General features: G+C 30.1%; 1 protein-coding gene across 2 annotated transcripts in view; it reads left to right on the top strand.

Moving 5' to 3' along the window:
• The window catches only part of LOC135142910 (trace amine-associated receptor 1), a 174546-nt gene that overhangs the window by 37560 nt on the left and 109814 nt on the right, over positions 1-27172 (top strand). For both annotated transcript variants that reach the window (XM_064074722.1, XM_064074721.1), the window contains exons 2-3: positions 642-988; positions 9091-9216. In XM_064074722.1, coding sequence (XP_063930792.1) covers positions 770-988; positions 9091-9216 — 345 coding nt within the window. In that variant the 5' untranslated portion in view covers positions 642-769. The remainder of the gene's footprint in view (positions 1-641; positions 989-9090; positions 9217-27172) is intronic.

Here is a 27172-nt window from a genome sequence, read left to right as displayed (position 1 = left end):
ACAATTCCAATTTTTGAGATTCAATTTTACTTCTCTTGGAACCAGGAGAACATAGTGGTGACCAAATATTTACATAATTTAATTATAACAGTACCGAGTGTCCCGCACTCCGCAAATACATCATTTCCCTCAAAGAGAGCGCCCAGGGTCTCCTTTTCTTTAAAACAAATATTTTCGAACATCCGTCTACCTTAAACGTAATTAACGCACCCACCGCAGCCGCCCGCCCTTGTGATAACGCCGCCACTAACGCCCGATATTGTCTCGTGCGTCCCTTTAGCGCCTTCATAAATATACAAAACTCAATTTATCTCGGACATGTTGAAAACGTATCGGTTACGAAAGCACTATTTACTTATCTTACGAGTATATTTGTCCGAAACTGTTCTCTCCGCTCAGGGGGAGGTCAGATAAGGGCGGCTCCGGCACTCTCTATCCTCGATCTGCGATTCCAGCCCCTCGGGCCCTTAAATCACCCGATATTAGGTGTTTCTTCTGTGCACTTTGCTTCGCTGCACTTAATCTATCGCAGCTCGTCGTTTTGGCGCAGTCGGTCGGATCGCCTACTTACGACTAGCAAGGGACCAGTTTAGCAGCGTCTTACGCGTAAAGTGTACTCATGATTGGTCGTTTTGTTGCAGGAATCTGCATGTGCATAGACTCGGCGTTCTGCGGGAAAATGCTAAAGAGGAGGCTGGAGAGCCAGTGCGTCAACGACTACAAGTCTAGGTAGCAATAAGTCGGTGCGGCAAGTCGGAGAAGGTGCGAGATGCATCACAAAACGACGATTCTTGTGGCGCCAGCTCTGCAAAATATTAGCTGTACGCACCCGAGGTACAGCCAAGCGAGCTTCCTGTCGATGCTGGGGCCCGGTGATGTGTTGCAGGCGTTCATCGTGCTGATGCTCACCGTCGGGGTCCTGGCGGCCAACGTGCTGCTCATCCTCGTCATCAACAGCAGGAGGTACTCCAAGTATATACATTCGCAGGTGGGTGCGCTTAGACGGGTTTATTACGACAAAATTAGACTCTTAAAACCATCAGTATTTTTGGCGAGTCTTGGAAAAAAAAATCCCTTTGTAATTTAGTGGAATTTCAACATTGTTCTATGTTCTCCCCTATTAAAGTACATATTGAGAAAATGTGAAATTTCTAGAAATAGAGGAACCTCAATCTTTCAACTAAATAGAAGCAAGTCTGAAAATATAAGAATCTCTCATTCGGAACCCCTGACGTACCACTACATATGGACAAATGTTGAGAAATCCAAAAATCTGCAAAGGCAGAACTCTTTGAACTTATACATGTAGCAAACTGAACATCTGAATATCTGAAAAACCGGAATTCTGAAAACTTAACTGACCTGATCTGAACATCATATTTAGGCACTAGGAAATTTAATCTGAAAACCTGTAAATCAGATAAAATTACCTCATCTGAAGAAACATCTGAAAATCTAAACTTTAGTATCCTAAAAAAAAAAAAATAACTTCTGAACACAGAGACCTGAACGTTTCAGTCAATAGAAGTCCAGAAATATAAAAACTAGGCATTGTGAAAACCTGACTTAACTTGACTTAGAAATTTAGCAAGTTAGAAATCTGGTAAAATGACCTCATTTGAAACCTAGAGTCCTTCAAACTTTTAAATAGAGAAATCTGAAGATCTGCAATTCTAGCTTCCTTAAAACCTGGTTTCCTGAAATCTGAATATTGAACACCAGGAAATGCGGGAAAAACCTCCTTTCTAATATAAGTAAATTCATAAATCTAAACGCCAGGAAATATAGAAATATTTAAAACTGGACAGAGAGAAACCTGAACATTTGATTCTAGAAACTTGGAAATATAAAAACTTGGCGTTCTGAAACTCTAGCTTGAATTGATTTAGACATTTGAAAACCTGTAAAGCTAACAAAATTACCTCATCTGAACAAATATCTGGACACTGAAGATGTAACAATCCAGAAATATTTCTACATTTAAATAGAGAAACCTCAAATTTTCAAATTATAGAAGTTTGAAAAGTAGAAATTTGACATTGTGAATACCTGACTTAACCTGACGTGGGTGGATATTTAGTAACTTGAAAATCTGACAAATGACCTCATCTAATACAAATATCCAGAAATCTGAACATCTAGAAAGCTAGAATCCTTTAAATTTTAAACTAGAAGAACCGGAACATTTGCAATTCTAGAAGTCTGAAAACCTCTCTTGACGTGACTGCGAATTTGGAAACTAGAAAATCTAAGAAAAACTTTTTGTCTGTTATAAATTTCCATAAATCTGAGCACCAGTAAAACTAGAAATGTTTAAAATTTGATATCGAGATAACTGAACGTGTGTAATCCTAGAAGTCTGCAATCTAAAAACTTCGTATTCTGAAAATTTAGCTGGAAGTGATTTGGGTATCAGAAATCCGCAAATTCAATAAAATTACCTCATCTGAACAAATATATAGAGATCTGAATATCTAGTATTTTAAAAAATATATAAACTTCTGAAATGAGAAATCTGAACATTTCAACCAATAGAAACCCAGAAATATAAAAACTAGGGATTGTGAAAACCTGGGTTAATCTGACTTAGACATTTAGAAAGTTGGAAATTTGGTAAAATGACCTCATGTGATACAATAACTCAGAAATACGAACATCTGTAAACCTCGAATCCTTTGAACTTTTAAATAGAGAAATCTGAACATCTGCAATTTTAGCTTCCTTAAAACCTGGTTTCCTGAAAACCTGGCTGGACTTGACCTGAATATTGAACACCAGGAAATGCGGGAAAAACCTCCTTTCTAATATAAGTAAATTCATAAATCTAAACGCCAGGAAATATAGAAATATTTAAAACTGGATAGAGAGAAACCTGAACATTTGATTCTAGAAACCTGGAAATATAAAAACTTGGCGTTCTGAAACTCTAGCTTGAATGGATTTAGATACTTGAAAACTTGTAAATCTGACAAAATTACCTCATCTGAACAAATATCTGGAAACTGAAGATGTAACAATCCAGAAATATTTCTACATTTAAATAGGGTAACCTGAAATTTTCAAATTATAAAAGTTTGAAAAGTAAAAATTTGACATTGTGAATACCTGACTTAAACTGACGTGGGTGGATATTTAGTAACTTGAAAATCTGACAAATGACTTCATCTAATACAAATATCCAGAAATCTGAACATCTGAAAAGCTAGAATCCTTTAAATTTTAAAGTAGGGGAACCGGAACATTTGCAATTCTAGAAGTCTGAAAACCTCTCTTGACGTGACTGGGAATTTGGAAACTAGAAAATCTAAGAAAAACTTTTTGTCTGTTATAAATTTCCATAAATCTGAGCACCAATAAAACTAGAAATGTTTAAAACTTGATATCGAGAAAACTGAATGCATGTAATCCTAGAAGCCTGCAATCGAAAAACTTCGTATTTTGAAAATTTAGCTGGAATTGATTTGGGTATCAGAAACCCGCAAATTCAATAAAATTACATCATCTGAACAAATATATAGAGATCTGAATATCTAGTATTTTAAAAAATATATAAACTTCTGAAATGAGAAATCTGAACATTTTAACCAATAGAAACCCAGAAATATAAAAACTAGGGATTGTGAAAACCTGGCTTAATCTGACTTAGATATTTAGAAAGTTGGAAATCTGGTAAAATGACCTAATCCGACACAATAACTCAGAAATCCGAACATCTGTAAACTTAGAATCCTTTAAACTTTTAAATAGAGAAATCTGAACTGACTTGACTTGAACCTATAGAAACTTATACACTTCTTGACAAAATCACCTCATCTGAACAAATATCTGGAAATCTGAACTTATAGTTTTATAGAAATATTTAATCTTGTGAATGGAGAAACCTGAATAAGTAGCTATTTCAAATAGAAGCCTAGAAAAACTAAAAATAGGCATTGTAAACATCTGGCTTAACCTGATCTGAATTTGGATATCCGACAAATGGATCCACCTGATACAAATATCCAGAAATCCGAACATTTGAAAACCTAGAATTTTTTATATTTTAAAACAGAGGAATCTGAACATCTCCAATTCTAGTTGTCTAGTAACATGATTTTCTGAAAACTTTACTTGAGTTCACGTGAAAACTTGGAGATCAGGAAGTCAGAAAAACTTCTTATCTGAAATAAATCCTGTAAATCTGGTGACAACCAAATATAAAAATGTTGAAAAATGGAAATAGTGAAACTTCAGCATCTGATTTTAGAAACCAAGAAATATAAAAACTTGACATTCTCAAAATCTACCTTGAATGGGCTTAGACATTTGAAAACTTATAAATCTGATAAAATTACCTCATCTGAACCAATATCTGGAAATCTGAACATCTAGAATTCCAAAAATATTTAAACTTCTGAACAGAGAAATCTGAACATTTCAACCAATAGAAGTCCAGAAATATAAAAACTAGGCATTGTGAAAACCTGGCTTAATCTGGCTTAGACATTTAGAAAGTTGGAAATCTGCTAAAATTACTTCATCTGATACAATAACTCAGAAATTCGAACAACTGTAAACCTAGAATCCTTTGAACTTTCAAATAGAGAAATCTGAATATCTGTAATTGTAGCTGTCTTGAGACTTGGTTTTCTGAAAATCTGGCTTGATTTGACCTGAATATTGTACACCAGGAAATCTGGGAAAAACTTTTTTCTGATTTAAATAAATCAATAAATCAGAAAATATAGAAATGTTTAAAATAAAGAAACCTGAACATCTGATTCTAGAAGTTTGATCTTGACTTGACCTGAACCTATAGAAACCTATATTTGACAAAATTACTTCATCTGAACAACCTGAGTTGAGGAAAATCTGGAAAAATTCTTATCTGATATAAAAATCCATTAATCTGAACACCAGGACATCTAGAAATGTTTAAAAACAGAAATAGAGAAACCTGAACCTCTGATTCTAGAAGTCTGGAAATATAAGAACTTGGGATTGTGAAAATCTAGCTTGATTTAACTTGGACTAAATTCTATAAAATTACCTTGTCTGAACAAGTATGTGAAAATCTGAACATCTAGTCTATTCAAGTATTCTAGAATATTTAAATATTTGAATAAAGAAACCTAAATAGTTCAAACATTAAAATTGCGGAGATGTAAAACAGGTCAGTGTGACACTTGAAATCCAAAATTCTTGAAAATTTTAAATAGAGAAACCTAGACACCTGCAATTCTAATTGTCTGGAAGCCTGGTTTTCTAAAAACCTGATTTGACTCCGACATCTGAACACTAGGAAGTCTGGGAAAAAAACTATTATCCATATATGTCTATAAAACTGAACACCAGAATATCTAGAAGTGTTTAAAATTGGAAATAGAGAAATTTTAATAACTTAGCGTTTTGGAAACTTCTAACCTAAATAAAATAACCTCATTTCAATAAATTTCTGGAAATTTGAACATTTAGTAATCTAAAATTATTTAAAGTTTTAAACAGAGAAACATATAAAAACTTGTGAACATCTGACTTGGTTTGACCTGGATATTTATCAATTTAGAGATCTGGTAAAAATATCCAAAAATTTGAACATCCGAAAATCAAGAAAATTTGGAAATTTTTACAAAATAGAAAAATCTAAAGATCATTCAATCCGATCTGAAACCTAGTTTTCTGAAAATCTCATTTGATTTGATTTGGATATCTGGACACCAGGGAATTTGGAAAACATTTCTTATCTGATATAAATCTGAACACCAGGAAAACTGGAAATCTTTAAGTAAGAACTAGGAATTCTGATAACCTAGCTTGACTTAACCTAGACATTTGGAATTTTTTATATTCCATAAGATAACATCATCTGAACATCTAAAAATTTTGAAAATTTGGAAATTTATATGGCGAAATCTAAACATCTGCCTTTCAACCCGACTTGAAGCCTGGTTTTCTGAAAACCTGATTTGACTTGACCTGGATATCTGGACAACAGGAAATCTGGAAAAAAATTCTGATCTGATATAAATATCTACAAATCTGAACACCAGGAAACTAGAAATACTTAAAACTACAAATAGAGAAATCTAAACTTTTGGAATTCTAGAAGTCTGCAAACATAAGAACTTCTAATTCTGATAACCTAGTTTGACTTGACCTGGACATTTGGAAATTTTTAAATTCCATAAAATTACCTCATCTGGTTAAATTTCTGGAAATCTGGTCATCTAGTAATCTCGAAACATTTAATGTTTTAAATAGAGAAACTTATAAACACTTGGCATTGTGAATATCTGATTTCACTTGACTTGGATGTTTAGCAATTTGGAGATCTGTTAAAATATCAAGAAATCTGAACATCTGAAAAACTAGAAAAGTTGGAAATTTTATATAGAAAAATCTAAACATCTGCCGTTCAACACGACTTGAAACCTGGTTTTCTGAAAACCTGATTTGGATATCTGGATAGCAGGAAATCTGGAAAAAAATTCTGATCTGATTTAAATATCTACAAATCTGAACACCAGGAAACTAGAAATACTTAAAACTAGAAATAGAGAAATCTAAACTTTTGGAATTCTAGAAGTCTGCAAACATAAGAACTTCTAATTCTGATAACCTCGTTTGACTTGACCTGGAGATTTGAAAATTTTTAAATTCCATAAAATTACCTCATCTGAATAATTTTTTGGAAATCTGATCATCTACTAATCTAGAAACATTTAAAGTTTTAAATTGAGAAACTTTTAAAAATTTGAAATTGTGAATATCTGATTTCACTCGACTTAGAAATTTAGCAATTTGAATATGTGCTAAAGATATTAAAAATTTGAACATCTGAAAATCTAGAAAATTTGGAAATTTATATAGAGAAATCTAAACATCTGCAGTTCAATCTGACTTGAAACTTGGTTTTCTGAAAATCTGATTTGATATGACCAGGAAATTGGAAAAAAATTCTGATCTGATATAAATATCTGTAAATTTGAACACCAGGAAATACAGAAATCTGAACGCTTGGAATTTAGAAATCTGCGAATATAAGAACTTGGAATTGTGACAACCTAGCTTAACTTAACCTGGATATTGGAAATTTTTATTTTCTAAAACATCAATCATCTGAATAAATTTCTGGAAATTTGGACATCTAGTAATCTAGAGAAATTTAAAGTTTTAAATAGGAAAACATATAAAAGCATTGTGAAAACCCGACTTCACCTGATCTGGATTTTGAGCAATTTAGAGATCTGGTAAAAATATCCAAAATCTGAACATCTCAAACTCGGAAAAATTTGATAATTTTATATAAAGAAATCTGAATGCAGGCTTGAAACCTAGTTTTCTGAAAACGTGAGTTGACTTGACCTGGACATCTGGACAGCAGAAAATCTGAAAAAATATCTGATCTTACATTAATATCTACAAAGACAAGTTTAAACATTTGTAATTTTAAGCAAACATAGAACTTGGCATTCTAATAATCTAGTTTGACTTGGCCTGGGCATATGGAAACCTTTAAATTCCATAAAATTGCCTCATCTGAGTAAATATTTGAAAATCTGAACATTTAGTAATCTAGGCATATTTAAACTTGAAAATAGGGAAACCTAAATATTTCAGATAATTGAAGTCTGGAAACATAAAAATTTAGCAGTGTGAACACCTGACTTAACTTGACCTGGATATTTGCACACCAGAAAATCTAGAAAAAACTTCTTATTTTATATGAAAAAACTAACCTGAACACCAGGAAATCGAAAAATCTGTATAAGTGTGGACCGAGAAACCTGAACATCTGATTCTAGAAGTCTGGAAACCCTTGGTATTCTAAAAATCTAGCTTCACTTGGCCTGGACATTTGAAAACCTGTAAGCTTCATAAATTGCCCCATCTGAACAAATATCTAGAAATCTGGACATCTAGTATTCTAGAAATATTTAGGTAAATTTTTAGATAGAGCAACTTAAATATTTCAAATGATAGAACATTGGCAATCTAAAAACTTGGCATTGTGGAGACTTGACGTAACCTGACCTTGACATTTAGCAATTTGTAAATCTGATAAAATGACCTCATCTAATAAAATAATTCAGCAATCCGAAGAACTGGAAACATAGAATCCTTTGAAGAGTTATATCGAGAAATCTGAACATCTACAGTTCTAGCTGTCTTCAAATCTGGTTTTCGGAAAACCTGACTTGATTTGAACTGGATATTTGGACATCAGAAAATCCAGGAAAATTCCCTTATCTCTATCTGACATGAATATCTATAAATGAAGTTCTAGATATATGTAAAACTGGAAATAGAGAAACCTGAACGTGTGTAATTCTAGAAGTCCAGAAATATTAAGATATAGGCATTGTGAAAATCTAGCTTGACTTAAACTAAACATTTAAAAATGTGGAAATCCGATAAAATTATCTCATCTGAAACAAGGATTTGGAAACCAGAGCATTCAGTAATTTAGAAAAAATTAAAGGCGGCATTCTGAGAACGTAAACATGGAATGTTTATTTCGTTTTAGTTTTTAATTGAGTGAACAACTATTACTACCAGTAAAAATAAATTGCGGATTCTCCTTTAATTGCAATAGAAAACTGATACAAACCTCCTGAATCCTTCTTCCGTGACACCGAAAACCCACCAACATCAAAATCCCTAATGAGTTCTCAAAGACTCCGGTTGCGAAAACCAATTTCCCGGACAAATTCCTCGCTAAACGCCTCGCCTCTTAAACACTACACTGAAAAATATTCACACTATTTCACTTAATCCCGGCTCGGCATTAATGCTAGAGCAAACCGTGTAAAAACGGGATTAAGGGCTCCAGCCCTTTTTCCTCGTCGTCCCTGTCGCCATAATTACACAGCACACAAACTTTTTAATCTCTGCATTATTTCGCTCCTATTGTAATAACACTAAACCACTTCCTCATCTAGCTCATTTTCCCTTCCAAGTAACTGACAAATTAGGCTCGAAGTTGGATGGCTTTTAATTAAAAGAAGAGAAGTGGTAATTGCGGTTAGTTCTTAGAGAAATTTACTATTGCTATTCATTCCCGGGGAGTTAAATTCGCGGGATTAAGAGTTCGTGTTGATTTTGTTGCAGCCGCGCTATCTCCTGACGTCTCTGGCGAGCAACGATCTGGCGATGGGGTTGCTGGTCACCCCGTTTGCGGTCGTGCCGTCGCTGAGACACTGCTGGCCGTATGGGGAATTGGTTTGTCAGATACAGGTGAGTTTGTTAGTTTGGTGTTAATTAATAGTGGGGCGGCTTGATTAAAACTAGCGGCGATGGAACGAGGCGAAAGCGGATTATCGAGAAAGTGGAGGAAGGGTGGTTGACGTATCGATAATCGCAAGCAGTGTGTGGGCAAATAGTGTACAGTGTTTGTTAAGGGGGGGTTTGTTAAGGAGGGAGGGGGCAATTTTAGCCCCTTATTAAAGCCTATTGTAAAGGTCCAAGAGGGCTGTCTCCGGGTGGTCAGTCACTACTCTACTCTACTCTACTCTATGATTTTAAATAAAACAAGAAACGTTACAAATTACAAGCAAAAAATTGAAATTTTATATTATTTGACATTACCAAGTATATATTTATTTTGATAAAAAAATCAATATTTTAGAACACATTTTGAAAGTTTGTTTTAGAAAATGCAAAATTCTTGCTCTGAAGTTCTGGATTCCAATAGACCACGAAAAGATAGGTCTCTCGTTTCCGTCTGTCTGTCCGCAGTCTATGTCGATTTTTATTAGACAGATAAAATCGCAAAGTAGACTTCCAGGTTTTTATAAAAAATTAAAAATATATGACGATTTTTTTACTATTTAACTTTAAAATTGCAAAACGAATGCTTTGAAATCTTGTTTTAACGTTATCGAAAACATGGTAAACCGTTGACTAAAATTTATCCGTTCATGTCCCCTGAAAATTGATGATGTTTTCCTATTTTTTTGTCGAATAAATGTTTTTTAAATGTTAAAAAGAAACGTGGTCCTGAACTTGTGGTTTGTGTATCCGTGTTGAAGTTTTATCCTAGACATCGAGAATTTTTGGAAAAAAGTCAAAATCCTATAATTTTTTGATTTCTTTTGAAATTTAGGTTTTTCAGATTATTGATATTTAGGACTTCAATTTTTAATTTTTCAATTTCTCTATTTTCAATTTTTCGAATATTCAGTTTTTCGATATTTCAATTTTGAGATTTCTCATGTCTTCAATTTCTCTGTTTCCGAATTTTAAATTTTTCATTTTTTTTAACTTGCATTTTCTAGATTTTCCGATTTTTCAATTATACAATTTTTCAATTTTTTTTATTTTTCCTTTTTTACGATTTTCCGTTGTGTCAGGACTACAATTTCTTAATTTTTTCATTTTGATTTTTCAGTTCATCAATTTTAAACTTTTTCAGATTCTTGATTTTTCAATTTTTTGACTTTTAAATTTTCGATTTTGCGAATTTTCAATTTTTTGGTGTTTTAGATTTTTCAATTTTCCGATTTATTGAATTGTCAATTATTATTCAATATTGCAGTTTTGAAATTTTTCAATGTTTCAATTATTCAATTTCTCGATTTCCCGGTTTTCAATTTTTCGATTTTTTTGGCGTATTGACTTCTCGAATTTCATACTTTTCCGATTTCTCGAGTTTTCAATTCTTCGATTTTTTGACATTTCAATTTTTTGATTCTTTATTTTCGATTTTTAATTTTTCCATTATTCCAATTTTCAACTTTTGGCGTTCTTTTTTCGAATTCTCGACCTATCGACTAATCGATTTCTCTCCACTTTCCGATTTTTCGATTTTTTAATTCTTCGGATTTTAGATTTTGAATTTTTTAAATTTTTTAAATTTTCGATTTTTCGATTTTTCAATTTTTCGATTTCTTAATACATATTTCCAGATTTCAGTTTTGGGATTTTTCTATTTTTCCATCAATCTATTTTTCAAATTCTTGATTTATCGATTTTTCGATTTTTTGGTCTTCCATTTCAATTTTTCAATTTTTCAAGTTCAAACATTTTTTCGGACTCTTGATTTTTTAATTTTTTGATTTTTAAATTTTCAATTTTTTGATTTTTTGTTTTTCGGCGTTTCAATTGTGATAATTTTCACTTTTCCGATTTATGGATTGATCAATTTTTGGATATTTCAGTTTTGTAATTTTTCAATTTTTTTATTCTTCAGTTTTTTGATACCTTAATTTTTGGATTTTTTAAATCTTCGATTTTTTGATTTTTGATTTTTCAATTCCTCAATTTTCCAGCTTTCAATTTTTTGATTCTTCGATTTTCGATTTTCCAATTATTCCATTATTACAATTTTCAATTTTTTGTTTTCCTAAATTATCGATTTGTCGACTTTTCGATGTCTCGATTTTCCGGTTTTTACAATTTTTCAATTTTTTGTTTTTTCAATATTCGATATTTTGATTTTTCATTTCGGTTTTCCAATTCTTTAATTTTTCGATTTTTCAAATTTCCGATTTTTCAGATTTTTCGATTTTTCAAGTTTTCGATTTCTCAATACATATATATTTCTATGTTTCAGTTTTGGGATCTCTCAAGTTTTCCATCAATCGATTTTTCGACTTCTTGATTTATCATTTTTTGATTTTTCAATTTTTTGGTTTTCCATTTGGATTTTTTAATTCTTCATTTTGAAAATTTTTCCAATTCTTGGTTTTCCAATTTTTTGATTGTTAAAATTTTTTATTTTTCGGTTTTTCAATTTTTCGGTGTTAGAGTTTTGTGATTTTTCAATTTTTCGATTTATCGATTTATCAATTTTTCGATATTTCAGTTTTGCAACTTTTCAGTGCTTCTACTCTTCAATTTTTCGATATCTCAGTTTTTAAATTTTCGTTTTTTTGATGTTTCGATGTCTGGGTTTTTCAATTTTTTGATTCTTCAGTTTTTGATACCTTAATTTTTGAATTTTTTAATTCCAGATTTTTCGAATTACCAATTTTTCAAGTTTTCGATATTTCGATTTATTGATTTTTCAATTTTTCGATTTTTCGACATTTCAATTTTTTGATTCTTCAATTTTCAATTTTTTTATTTTTCCATGATTTCAATTTTCAATTTTGGCGTTTCTAAATTTTGAGATTTGCTAATTTTTCGAATTCTCGAATTCTCTATTAATCATTTTTCGACTTTTCTATATCTGAATTTTCCCATTTCTCTTTTTCTTGACTTTTCGATGTCTCGATTTCCCGATTTTTCGATTTTTCAATACTTCAGTACCAATAATTTTCAATTTTAAAATTTTTTTAAATGTTCGATTTCTGCCTCAGTTTTGGAATTTTTCAATTTTTCCATAAATCTATTTTTCAACTTCTTACTTTATCGATTTGGTTTTCCATTTCGATTTTTCAATTCTTCAATTTTCAAAATCTTTCCGGATTCTTGATTTTTCAATTTTTGGATTTTCTAAATTTTCAATTTTTCGACTTATGGATTGATCAATTTTTGGATATTTCAGTTTTAGAATTTTTCAATATTCCAATACTTCAATTTTTCGATTTCTCGATTTTTCAATTTTTTGATTATTCAGTTTTTTGATAATACCTTAATTTTTGATTTTTTAAGATTTCGATTTTTCGATTTTTCGATTTTTCGATTTTTCAATTCCTCAATTTTCCGGCTTTCAATATTTTGATCTCTTCAATTTGGATTTTTTAATTTTTCCATTATTCTAATTTCCAATTTTTTGTTTTCCTAAATTTTCGATTTGTCGACTTTTCGAATTCTCGACTTTTCGATTAATCGATTTTTCGAATTATTTGTATTTGGATTTTTCCATTTTTCTCTTTCTTGACTTTTCAATGTCTCGATTTTTCAATTCTTCAGTTTTTAGATTTTTCACTGTTTATTATTTTAAATTTCCGATTTTTCGTTGTTTCGATTTTCGATTTTTCATTTTTTGATTTTTCAGTTTTGGGATTTTTCGATTTTCCGATTTCTCGATTTATCAATTTTTCGATCCTTCAATTTTGGAATTTTTCAACGTTTCAATTCATCAATTTCTCGATTTCTCGGTTGTTCAATTTTTCTATCTTTTTGATTTTTGATCTAACGATGAATCGATTTTTCGACTTCGTTATTTATCGTTTTCTCGATTCTTCGATTATTTGGTTTTCCATTTCGATTTTTTAGTTCTTCAATTTTAAAAATTTCCATGTTCGTGATTTTTCAATTTTTTCATTTTTAAATTTTCGATTTTTCGATTTTTCTGATTTCTCGTTTTTCAATTTTTCGATATTTCGACATTTCAGTTTTTTGATTCTTCAATTTCAATTTTTTTATTTTTTCATTATTCTAGTTTTCAATTTTTGGCGTTTCTAAATTTTTGATGTGTCAATTTTTCAAATTCTCGACTTCTCGATTAATCGATTTTTCAACTTTTCTATGTTTGGATTTTCTGATTTCTTTTTTTCTTGACTTTTCGATGTCTCGATTTCCCAATTTTTTGAAGTTTCAATTTTTGAGTTTTAATTATCCATTTTTGATTTTTCAATTTTGGAATTTTTCAATGTTTCAATTCTTCAATTTTTCTATTTCTCGGTTTTTCAATTTTTCGTTTTGTAATGTTTCGATTTTTCGATTTTTCCATTTTACGATTTTTAGATTTTTCAATTTTCGATTTTTTAATTGTTCCATGATTCCAATTTTCAATTTTTTGCGTTCCTAAATTTTCGATATTTCTATTTTTCGAATTTTTGACCTTTCGATGAATCGAGTTTTCGACTTCTTCAAATTTAAAAATTTCCATGTTCGTGATTTTTCACTTTTCGATTTTTCGATTTTCAAGTTCTCGGTATTTCAGTTTTGGGACTTTCGATTTTTCAATTTTACGATTTATCGACTGATCATCAATTTTTTGATATATCAGTTTTGAAGTTTTCAATGTTTCAATTCTTCAATTTTTCTATTTCTCCGTTTTTCAATTTTTCGTTTTGTAATGTTTCGATTTTTCGATTTTTCCATTTTTCAATTTTCGATCTTTTAATTGTTCTATGAATCCAATTTTCAATTTTTTGCGTTCCTAAATTTTCGATATTTCTATTTTTCGCATTTTTGACCTAACGATGAATCGATTTTTCGACTTCTTCATTTATCGTTTTCTCGATTTTTCGATTATTTGGTTTTCCATTTCGATTTTTTAGTTCTTCAATTTTAAAAATTTCCATGTTCGTGATTTTTCAATTTTTTCATTTTTAAATTTTCGATTTTTCGATTTTTCTGATTTCTCGTTTTTTAATTTTTCGATATTTCGACATTTCAGTTTTTGATTCTTCAATTTCAATTTTTTTATTTTTTCATTATTCTAGTTTTCAATTTTTGGCGTTTCTAAATTTTTGATGTGTCAATTTTTCAAATTCTCGACTTCTCGATTAATCGATTTTTCAATTTTTCTGTTTGAATTTTCTGATTTCTTTTTTTCTTGACTTTTCGATGTCTCGATTTCCCAATTTTTTGAAGTTTCAATTTTGAGTTTTAATTATCCATTTTTGATTTTTCAATTTTGGAATTTTTCAATGTTTCAATTCTTCAATTTTTCTATTTCTCGGTTTTTCAATTTTTCGTTTTGTAATGTTTCGATTTTTCGATTTTTCCATTTTACGATTTTTAGATTTTTCAATTTTCGATTTTTTAATTGTTCCATGATTCCAATTTTCAATTTTTTGCGTTCCTAAATTTTCGATATTTCTATTTTTCGAATTTTTGACCTTTCGATGAATCGAGTTTTCGACTTCTTCAATTTTAAAAATTTCCATGTTCGTGATTTTTCACTTTTCGATTTTTCGATTTTCAAGTTCTCGGTATTTCAGTTTTGGGACTTTCGATTTTTCAATTTTACGATTTATCGACTGATCATCAATTTTTTGATATATCAGTTTTGAAATTTTCAATGTTTCAATTCTTCAATTTTTCTATTTCTCCGTTTTTCAATTTTTCGTTTTGTAATGTTTCGATTTTTCGATTTTTCCATTTTTCAATTTTCGATCTTTTAATTGTTCTATGAATCCAATTTTCAATTTTTTGCGTTCCTAAATTTTCGATATTTCTATTTTTCGCATTTTTGACCTAACGATGAATCGATTTTTCGACTTCTTCATTTATCGTTTTCTCAATTTTTCGATTATTTGGTTTTCCATTTCGATTTTTTAGTTCTTCAATTTTAAAAATTTCCATGTTCGTGATTTTTCAATTTTTTCATTTTTAAATTTTCGATTTTTCGATTTTTCTGATTTCTCGTTTTTTAATTTTTCGATATTTCGACATTTCAGTTTTTGATTCTTCAATTTCAATTTTTTTATTTTTTCATTATTCTAGTTTTCAATTTTTGGCGTTTCTAAATTTTTGATGTGTCAATTTTTCAAATTCTCGACTTCTCGATTAATCGATTTTTCAATTTTTCTGTTTGAATTTTCTGATTTCTTTTTTTCTTGACTTTTCGATGTCTCGATTTCCCAATTTTTTGAAGTTTCAATTTTGAGTTTTAATTATCCATTTTTGATTTTTCAATTTTGGAATTTTTCAATGTTTCAATTCTTCAATTTTTCTATTTCTCGGTTTTTCAATTTTTCGTTTTGTAATGTTTCGATTTTTCGATTTTTCCATTTTACGATTTTTAGATTTTTCAATTTTCGATTTTTTAATTGTTCCATGATTCCAATTTTCAATTTTTTGCGTTCCTAAATTTTCGATATTTCTATTTTTCGAATTTTTGACCTTTCGATGAATCGAGTTTTTGGACTTCTTCAATTTTAAAAATTTCCATGTTCGTGATTTTTCACTTTTCGATTTTTCGATTTTCAAGTTCTCGGTGTTTCAGTTTTGGGACTTTACACTTTTCCGATTTATCAATTTATCAATTTTTAGATATTTCAGTTTTGGAATTTTTCAATGTTTCAAGTCTTAGTCTTTTCCTCCGATTTTTCAATTTTTGGATTTCTTGGATATTTTAATTTTTTAATTTTTGATTTTCCAACTTCTCGACTTTTGAATTTAATTTTATAATTTTCGAATCCTTAATTTTTCGATGTTCAAAATTTCAATTTTTAATTATCAATTTCTCAGTTTTTTTCGTTTTCTCAATTTTTTGATTTATTGCATATTTTATTTTTTCGTTTTTTAATTTTTTGATTTTCGATTTTGATTTTTCAATTTTGCACTTTTTCGAATTCTCAGTTACCATTTACCCAAAACAAAAAAAAATTGAAGGAAAACAAGTTAAAATGGGGTACTACAAGTTGATAGTGGATAGGAAATATGGAAGACGAGAAAAGCAATTTGGTAACAAGAAAAAAGGAAAAAAGAAAACACAAAAAAAGCGAATAAGACGAAAAGAGCGAAACCATAATACTCTGTTTTGGAACAGCAAAAATAAAATTTTGTAGGAACACGTAGAGAAAAATAAATGAAGAACAAAAAAACAAGAAAGACAAGAAAGAGGAGAAATATACCAGAGTAGACTAAAGAGGCAGTGTTTTGAACGAAAGAAAAAGAAAGACAGCAGTTACACCAGTTTTTAAATTAAAAACTGTTTCAAGTTACCCACTTTTCGGCCAATCAACAAACTGGGTAACTAGAGCACAAATCGAAAAATCACCCGTATTATTTAGACCATTGTTTAGTTATAATCCACGTCTATTTTGAAAATCGGCTAAATACACAATTTTGTCTGACTTTTATTCGTTCCTGCCTCTCCACATTCCATTTGTTCCACACTCGAAACCCCAACGCAAACCAAAATTGAAAACTCGTCATCATTATTATTTGAGCAAATATGACAGCTGCATGTTTGACGTGAAATTTAATTAATGAACATTGTCTGGATTTCATTAATTCCATACGTCTCCGCTGAAATTGATCGAACGTACGGATTTCCAGATTTGTATCTGTCCAGAACAACAATCGAGTTATGACAACATCTCAAGGATTACGTTCCACCAATAATAAAATACAAAAAAAAATTGTGGAGCTTTCGCCCCATCACTAATACACAAACTTCGCCCCTTGCGGCTTCCCACGTCTTGCTCTTAAAACCCTTTTAATCTCGGCTTATAAGCTAAAATCGGCGTCGTCACCTCATTCAAACACAAACAAAACAAGAGTTGACACTGGCGCGAGATAATTTCGCAAATTCTTTGTGTCGTGCCGAAGTTTCAACAAATGTATGCAAAGTGTTCTAGTGATGCAAATGATTTACTTTCTTAGTGGAAGTCGGGTCTTCGGATCAAACTCAAAGGAAAATATAATATGCACTTTATGCCTTTCCGCCGTCGAGTGCCTCTATTGACTTAATAGCAGACTCTAAGGGCTCAGCTTTGAACTAGAACCGCCGCGACGGCGACGCTTGCTTAAATTCGGGGAACTTGCTTTAGCCTTTAGGAAGTCGGTTATTTTATTTACATGTTTCGCATTGTGCAATGATCCAGACACGAATTCGTGAGAAACGACACAAATATTTTTGCGAAATTTTAATTCGTCGTCGAAATCGTCCACGGGATAATTAACTCCCGTTAATCCCGCTACTTTGTACCGAGATGAAAGAACCTCGGCGGAATCTCCGAAGGCAGCGTATTTTGAGCTTATTTATTTTTTGCTGTCGGCTCTGAAATCCTCGATAAACAACCTCCGTCGAAAGATGTTCCATTCTCTTTCAAAATAAATACTAGGGAGCTCCCTATTGCCAATAATCCTCAACACTGGTCATAAAAGAATTACATTTCAAACTGACCTTTGCCGCCGCATGGCGGAAAATTCTACTTTCGTGCGGCTTCTAATAAAATAAAACCCATGAAACACAATCAGACCGTTCTTCACACCACTATTTATCTCTCGCGGTACGGTGCCCCTGGACAACTAATAAAATTATGGAATTTCTTTCGTATAAGCAGGATTTGGGCACATCTGCTATAGCAGGATTTATTCTCATTCGATATTTTTTTAGAGATAACGCGACTTCAAAGGAAAGATTTTGCCGTGTCGCAGGAAGAATTAGTGTTTTTTATTTCGGAGACTTAAATCTGGTAAGCTCAGAATCCGATAAATTACCGAGAATGGTTCGTCCAAATTGCGATTTTTTAAATTGTTTCCGGAGCTGTCACCTTTTAAGGTTTGCGCGAATTCAGATGTATCAATCATGGGAATTCTATAAATCAAAAAATTTAAAAAAAGTCAAAAATCGAAAAACTGCTGAAAAATCGAGAGATCGAGAAATCATAAAAACCAAAACTGGACAAATTTTTAAAATGGAAAATCCGATATGTTGAGAAATTACAATATTAGAAAAGAAATTGAAAAATCCAAAAACTGAAAATAAAAAAAAAGAGAAATCTAAAAATCCTACATTTAAAAAGCGGAAACTGAAAAATCGAAACATTGAAAAACTGGAGAATCCAAAAATTATCGTGTGAAACAATAAACGAGTAATAATAAGCGTCGTATTCCTATCATGGCCACTGTTTTCACTGTTTGTTGGCAATATTACTTTTGGCGAATATGATTACCCCGATTTTTGCACAACATTTCAAAATATCGAATAATTGCAAAACTTCAAAACGAAAGAATCCAAGAAATCCAATAATTCAAAAAATCCAATTCGAAAAAATCGAAGAAAATCAATAATATCCAAAAAAATACAAAATTCACGAAATCCAATAATTCTAAAAATCCAATGTGACCAAATCCAAAAAAAATGGAAAAAACTAAAAAAATAGAAAAGGAAGAAATCCAAAAATCTTAAACGAAAAAATACAACAACTCCAAAAATCTAAAAAATTCACAAGAAAGAAATCCAAAATTCCAAAAAAATACATTATTCCAACAATCCGAAAAAAGTAAAAAAAAGAAAAAAAAAGACAAAAAAAAAGGTAGTACCAACAATCCAAATCAAAGAAATACAAGAAATCCAACATTTCAACAAACAAACAAATAATCTAATCAATGCATATCATTACTTGGTCTTAGTACCCGTAATGATAGAAGTCTTGCCTGAATGCCGGTCATTTCCGGGTCAGTGGTGGGTCTTAAAAAATAAAATCTAAAACGACAAAATTCAAGTAATGCAATAATTACAAAAATTGAAAAAAAAGAATAAATGCAAAATTCACGAAATTCCATAAATCTAAAAATCCAAAAGCGACAAAATAAAAAAAAATAAAAAATTGAAAAAATTGAAAATGTCGAGAAATTCCAAAAAAACCGAAAATTAAAAAAATCCTAAACGAAAAAATCCAACAATTCCAAAATACTAAAAATCCATAAGCACAAAATCCAAAAAGGAAAATATGTAATTCCGAAAATGCAAAAAGCTTACAAAAATGAAAAATGCAATAATTTCAAAAATCCAAATCGAGAAAATCCAAGAAATCCAATAGTTCAAAAATCCAAAAAAATTAATACATAATTAAAAAAAACAAAAAAGTCCAAAGAAAAAGAAAACAAGAAACCCAACAGTTCCAAAAATCTAAAAAATCCACAAGGAAGAAATCCAAAAATTCAAAAAAATCCAATACATTATTCCAACAATCCCAAAAAAGTAAAAAAAAGAAAAAAAACGACAAAAAAAACAGTAGTACCAAAAATCCAAATCCAGAACATACAAGAAATCCAATATTTTAACAAACAAACAAAAAAAAATCTAAAACGACAAAATTCAAAAATTGCAATAATTCCAAAAATCGAAAAAAAAGAATAAATCCAAAATTCACGAAATCCGATAATCCTAAAAATCCAAAAGCGACAAAATAAAAAAAAACTAAAAAATTGAAAAAATTGAAAATGTCGAGAAATTCCCTAAAAACCAAAATTCAAAAAATCCTAAACGAAAAAATCCATAAGCACAAAATCCAAAAAAGGGCAACATGTAATTCGAAAAATACAAAAAAAAGCCAACAAAAATGAAAAAATGCATTAAATCAAAAAATCCATATCGAAAAAATCCAAGAAATCCAATAATTCAAAAATCCAAAAAAATTAATACATAATTAAAGAAATCCAAAAAAAAACAAGGCAAAAAACAAGAAATCCAAAAGTTCCAAAAATCTAAAAAATCCACAAGAAATCCAAAAATTCAAAAAAATCTAATACATTATCAACAATCCTAGGAAAGTAAAAAAAATGAAAAAAAACAAAAAATGCAGCGGTATCAAATATTCCAAATCTAAAAAAATACAAAAAAATCAAATAGTTCAACAATTAAAAATTCCCATCTATAATTATAAACATCCAAAAAATACAAAAACTCCACAACGAAAAGATCAATGAAAAAAACAAAAAAATCTGAAAAAGGGAAAATCCAAAAAATTAGAAACATACAAAAATTGAAAAAAAAACAAAAATTGCAAAATCGGAAAGAATCCAAAAATAAAAAATGATTACATCCAAAAAGTCTAAAAATTCCAAAAAATCGAAAAAATCCAGAGAAATCGAAAAGAAAAACAAAAAAAATTATAATCTAAAAAAAAAAAGAAATGCAACAATTCCGAAATCAAAAAAATGAAATAATTTCAAAATTCACGAACTCCATTAATTCTAAAAATCCAAAAGCGACAAAATAAAAAGAAAACTGAAAAATTGAAAAAACTCCAAATGTGGAAAAATTCCAAAAAACTCAATATTTCAAAAATGGTAAACGAAAAAATCCAACAATTCCAAAATACTAAAAATCCATAAACACAAAATCCAAGAAAAGGCAATATGTAGTTCGAAAAATACAAAAAAAGGCGACAAAAATAAAAAAATGCAATAATTCCAAAAATCCAAATCGAAAAAATTCAAGAAATCCAATAATTCAAAAATTCAAAGAAATTAATACATAATTAAAAAAATTCAAAAAATCCAAGGAAAAAAAACAAGAAATCCAAAAATTAAAAAAAAAGCCAATACATTATCCAACAATCCTAAGAAAGTAAAAAAAAATGAAAAAAAACAAAAAATGCAGTGGTATCAAATATTCCAAATCCAAATAAATACAAACAAATCAAATATTTCAACAATCAAAAATTCCCTTCTATAATTATAAACATCCAAAAAATACAAAAACTACACAACGAAAAAATAAAAAAAAACAAAAAAATTTGAAAAAGGGAAAATCCAAAAAATTAGAAACAAAAAAAATTGAAAAAAAAAACAAAAATTGCAAAATCCGAGAGAATCCAAAAATAAAAAATGATAACATCCAAAAAGTCTAAGAATTCCAAAAAATCGAAAAAATCCAGAGAAATCGAAAAGAAAAACAAATAAATTATAATCTAAAACGACAAAATTCAAGAAATGCAACAATTCCAAAATCAAAAAAATGAAATAATTCCAAAATTCACGAACTCCATTAATTCTAAAAATCCAAAAGCGACAAAATAAAAAAACACAAAAAAATTGAAAAAACTCAAAATGTCGAAAAATTCAAAAAAACCCAAAATTTCAAAAATCCTAAACGAAAAAATCCAACAATTCCAAAATACTAAAAATCCATAAACACAAAATCCAAAAAAGGCCAATATGTAGTTCGAAAAATACAAAAAAAGCCAATAAAAATAAAAAAATGCAATAATTCCAAAAATCCAAATCGAAAAAATCCTAAAATTCCAAAAAGGTCAATATATAGGTAATTGTTACAAAAATCCGAAAAAGCCAACAAAAAGGAAAAAATGCAAGAATTTTAAAAATCCAAATCAAAAATATCCTAGAAATCCAATAATTCGAAAATCCAAAAAAATTACTCTAATACATAAATTCAAAAATCCAAAAAATTCAAAAAAAAAGTCACGAAATCCAATAATTCCCAAAATCCTAACCAAAAAAAAAAAAATCAAAAATCGAAGAATTCCAAAAAATTGAATAAAACCCAAAGAAATCGAAGAAACAACAAAATTAAAACAATCCAATACGGCAAAACTCGAGAAATTCACTAATTCCAAAAATTCAAAAAATACAAAAAATTGTAAATGATAATATCCAAAAACCTAGAGATGGAAAAATCGAATAATTGGAAAACTGAAACATCGAGAAAAATTAAAAAATCCAGAATTTTCGAAAAATCCAAAGTCGAAGATTTAAAAATTCAAAAAACTGAAAAATCGAAAAGCTTATAAATCGAGACATATATTAAAAATTCATAAATCCCAAAACGGAAACATTAAAATATGTATTGAGAAATCGAAAAATTGTACAGTCGAAAAATTGGAAATTTAAAAAATCAAAATATTGAATCATGAACAATCCAAAAATTGAAAAAAATAAACACTGAAGAATTGAAATCAAAAAATCGATAAATTGAAATCCGGAAAGTCGGAAGATCGAAAGATCAAAATGCGAAAAATCTAAGATTTAAAAAATCCAAAAATTGAAAATTTCCCAAAAAATGTTGAAAAATTGGGGAATGAAAAAATTGAAAAATCAAAAAACGAAAACTTAAAAAATCAAAAAATGGAAAGATTGAAAAAAAATCTCACAATTGAATAACTAAAAAGTCAAAAAATTGAGAAATCGTAATGTCAAAAAATACAAAAACGAAGAATCGAAGAATCTAAAATTTAAGAAAGTTGAAATTGAAAAATTGGAAAATCCAAAAATCGGAAAGTCAAAAAATGAGAAGAAAATTGAAAAATAGAAAATTAAAAAATTGAAAAATTAAAATATCCAAGAAATCTAAAAATTTAGAACTTGAAAAATCGGGAAACCAAAAAATCGAAAACTTGAGAAGTTGAAAAATCGATAATTAAAATGTGGAATAATTTAAAAATACGAAAAGTCGAAAAATTAATAAATCGGAAAAAATTGAAAAATTGGAAATTCGAAAAATTGAATAATTAAAAATTGAAAATTCCAAAAATTCAAAAACTAGAAATTCGACAAATTATATAATCATAAAATAAAACAAAAAACTGAAGAACTTAGAAACCGAAAAATTAAATAATCGAAAAACCATAATATCCCAAAAATTCCAAAAATTGGGAAAACAAACAATTTAAGAAATTGAAAAATCGAAAAATTGAACAAATAAAAATTGCTAATTCTAAAAATTGAAAAATGAAAAAATCAAAAAATTAAAACCTGAAAATGGGGAACTGAAAATTCGAAAATCCGAAAAATAAAAAAATCAAGAATTAAAAAATCGGAAAATTGTATGTCTGCAGATCCGTGTACCTTCTTCATCAGTTTTGTTTTATTTTCATCACTTTCTCCTTTTCTTCTCTATTCTCCAGTTGTTTCTAATTTTCAGATCTCTTTCTGTTTTCATCGTTAAAATCTGATCTCTTTCCTGATCTGTTCTTCTTCTTTTCACTTCTCGCGCAAGACATTGTTTTTTTTAGATCTTTTAGCAACGTAATTTGTAGTCGAGTCATCCATGGAATTGGATCCGTATGTCTTTTCTGAAATGACAATTTTAATTTTATTTAATAATTTATTGACATATTAATTTGAACATTAAAAAAATAAAACCTGACAAACAATAACAATAAAATTTTCAATAAAATTGTTGTTTAGATCAGCTTCGTACCGCCTATAATTCCAACAATACAACGCTGCACCTTGAATACAGATTTAGTCTGAAAACTGGGGGCCCCAGGCAATAACAACATAACTGAAGTTTCTTTGAAAAGGGCAACACTGTGCCATCTTGAGCACTTTATTATCTGCTCCACTTTTCAACTTTCTTACAAAGAAAATTGTTTTTGACAACTTATTACAATTTCATCGAAGCGATACCACTGCTTTATTTTCCAAGAAATTATTTTTATAAATAAGCCAGATTTTAGCCTGAAAATGAACTCGAAAGTTAGAACGAATCTCACAGTGAAAGTTTTACGATCTGATAAATGTCTTTATAACCTGGCATCCACATTCAAGCCATATATGCGTTAGCTCATTTCAGCACAAATATTAGGACGTGGATTAAAAGTTTTAAATTACAAGACCGCACAAAATTAATGAACTCAAATGTCGGTTCGGTGTTCCGGGTGAAATGGATGTGGAAGTCACCATTAACTATTTCTACAAATTAGTTAGAGCTACTACATGGTGCGTGAAGTACATCTAAATCACTTTAGGGTTTTTATAGACCCAATTTCACAAATAATCTCTTCATTAAAAGTTGTAACAGTTATAACTTTTGTTTTTAATAAATATAGTTTTCGAAGTGGTAACCGGTGTCCTGTCAGGCATAACTTCTCATACAACAATCCAAGTTTGTGTAAAACTATCTCTAGCTCTCCACTCTAGTCCTAGAGGACTTCACTAAAAGCAATTTTTCAACAATTATAGCCGCCTTTGAACGAACAAGTGTTAACAAAGATGACTTCTTTTACTCTTTTTGCGTCTTCTTTTGATGGAACGAGTTGCACCGAAAGCTCTGGAAACGCGAACTGATTATAGTGTATAAATGCGAGTACTCAAGCATAAATCTTTGAAGCAATTTTTCGGTTTTACCGCATCCGATAGGGGAATCTTATACTTGCAAACTACTGATTCAGTTCTGCCAGAAAACGTAACCTGCAGCAGATTTTAAACCACTTGTTGCTACCAATATGCGAAATTTGTGCACACAGTTTTTTATTTAAATCCGTCGAAAATTGTGTCCTACAAAAAATTCGAGTGTTTTCGGTGCGTCGGAGTTAAATTTAATTGTTAGAAGTCGGCGTCGAATGCCTGCGGAATGATCAATTGTAGCTCGTTCGGTTACACTTATTGTATTAGTGGCATTTCCATGCACGTTTTTCCCACTGCACATCGCAAGACAAATGCTCCTCGCTGTATCGCATTTTCTTCTTCCTTCCACATACCCCAACGAAATCTAATTTGTGCAAAGTTAAAGCGGAACTTGTGGCAATTCGATATAATTTACCGTCGACATCTCCATGTAATCCAATACCCTGCGGAAAAATATTTACTTTATTCATTGTTTCCTTAAGACAAACACAAAAATTCGACGTTGTAATCGCGGGAGACGCGATTCTTTTGTCCGTTTGTTTGATAAATTGTTGAGCGGAGAGTCACTCTCTCGAAAGTAGTAGCATTGTAGACCACTTACCGAAATCCGGGGGATTAGGTATCTAGTCCCTCGATTACAAACGATTAAACCCGGTGATGACAACGTTTACGCCCAGACCTATTCACAAAAACAAATAGCCGTATATAAAGCTTACGTTTATGTTGGTAAATGGTGGGTTAAACCGAGCAGCGCCGGGCTAGGGGCAAGTTTATCAATTATCGGGATCTGTTTTCCATTTTCGGCGCAATTCGACAAAACAAAAAGACTTTGTTTCGTGTGAATAATTGCAGAAACAAGTCAAACCCAACTATAACAAGAATATTCGTTCGAAAATGGTAACCGTGTTTACTTTTCCGGCTGAGCCTGAAAATACAGAATTTGTTTATTTGATGGCTTCCGAACGAAAATACCTCTTAATTAACTCTCAGTCAGCCAAAGGCACTGTACAAATTAAAACCATAATAAAAAACGACTTGTTTGTTAGCTACGCCCGCCCCGAGCAAATTTGCTAACCCTTACAATTTTTCTTGCGTTTATTAATACATGCTGAATGTTAGAGGTTGAAAGTCGCCTCGAGCGTTTTTTTATGGCCACACTACGTTTTATTCGGTTGCTTGTAAGCGATTTTATCTACGCTCTTGTTATGAACTTTTTACGAAAGCACATGCTTTTTCCAGATTTTGTTTTGTCTGGTGTTTGTACTTTTATTGGCGAACCTAGTGATTTGAATTTTATACATCACAAAGGGTACGTCTAGGGGCCTTTGAAAAGTTCAAGCATGTAAGGTTTGCATGCAAATAGTTATTTTCTCGGAACGATAGAAAACGTTTGATGCTAACTTTGCGTTCTCGCGGGAGTCGAGGAAAGGGAGTGGAAATTAGAATAATAATTAGTTAATGCCAGGTTTGCCTAATTTTAGCTCAAATGTGGATGCTCTTTTTAAGAATAGGAAATAAAGCGGTAAGAGATTTTAAAGCCGCACTGTTTGGCCTACAGGCGTATGTTTACCTTTAAATTCGTAATGAAAGGTGTAGAAAGGTGTTCATTTGACACTTTTCCCTTTATTTTTTATGTTAAAACAAAAACTAGAACGTAAAAAAGCGAAATGCAAATTCTGAAAATAATTTCTAAAAGTATTAAAAATGAGATTTCTGTTTAGTTTATCAGTAGAAAACACAGTTTTAGTACAATTTTGTGTATTAAATCCACCCTTCAATGATAAAGAAGAACCCGGAATCTATAGAAAAGTTTGTAGAGAGCAAATCGGCATTAATCGGTTAGATCAAGCATGTAGTGCTCATGATATAACCTATCAAATACTATAATCATGCGGAATCTTCGTATAATGTGCTAATAACGAACCCATTTGTGTTTGCACTTCGTGAGTAGAGAAATACATTGATAGAAAAATCTGAAGAATGATAGAACGGAACTGAAAAAGAAGAAAAAAAAAAGTATTAAAAATGAGATTTCTGTTTAATTTATCAGTAGAAATGGCAGTTTAGTCTAATTTTGTGTATTAAATCCGCCCTTCAATGATAAAGAAGAACCCGAAAACTATAGGAAAGTTTGTAGAGAGCAAATCGGCATTAAGCGGTTAGATCACGCATGTAGTGCTCATGATATAACCTATCAAATATTGTAATCATGCGGAATTTTTGTATAATGTGCTAATAACGAACCCCTTTGTGTGTGTACTTTGTAAATAGAGAAAAACATTGATTTAAATTTTAAATAAAAAAATTGTCGAAAAATTTAAAAATCTAAAAAGTGAAAAAATGAAAATTCATAAAACCGAAAAATTGAAAAGTTTAAAAGTTGAAAAAACTGTAAAATTTTAAATTGGTAACTCGAATAATTGCAAATACTAAAAACTCGGACAATCGCGAAGCAAAAAATTGTAAAATAGATAGAATGCCAGTCAAAATTGAATCATTGAGAAACTGAAAAATTTGAAAGCTGAAAAATTTTATGTTAGTAAAATATTTAAAAATTCGAAAATTAAAAAATTGGTAAACTTAAAATTGAAAACTGGACAAAAACACAAACTGAAGAATGGAATCATTGAAAAATTGCAAGCGAGAAACTGAGTTCTCGATTTTTAATTTTTCATTTTTTCGATTTTTAATTTTTCTATTTTTCAAAAAGCTCACACCTTCGGAAAAATTTAAACATTAAGAA

The sequence above is a fragment of the Zophobas morio genome, unplaced genomic scaffold, assembly GCF_036711695.1.
Source record: "Zophobas morio isolate AGI-343-1 ecotype UQ-CSIRO unplaced genomic scaffold, CSIRO_AGI_Zmor_V1 ptg000054l, whole genome shotgun sequence".
In the NCBI taxonomy this organism is placed as follows: domain Eukaryota; kingdom Metazoa; phylum Arthropoda; class Insecta; order Coleoptera; family Tenebrionidae; genus Zophobas; species Zophobas morio.
Note: the sequence above shows the minus strand (reverse complement) of the source record. Positions and strands in the feature narration are given on the sequence as shown.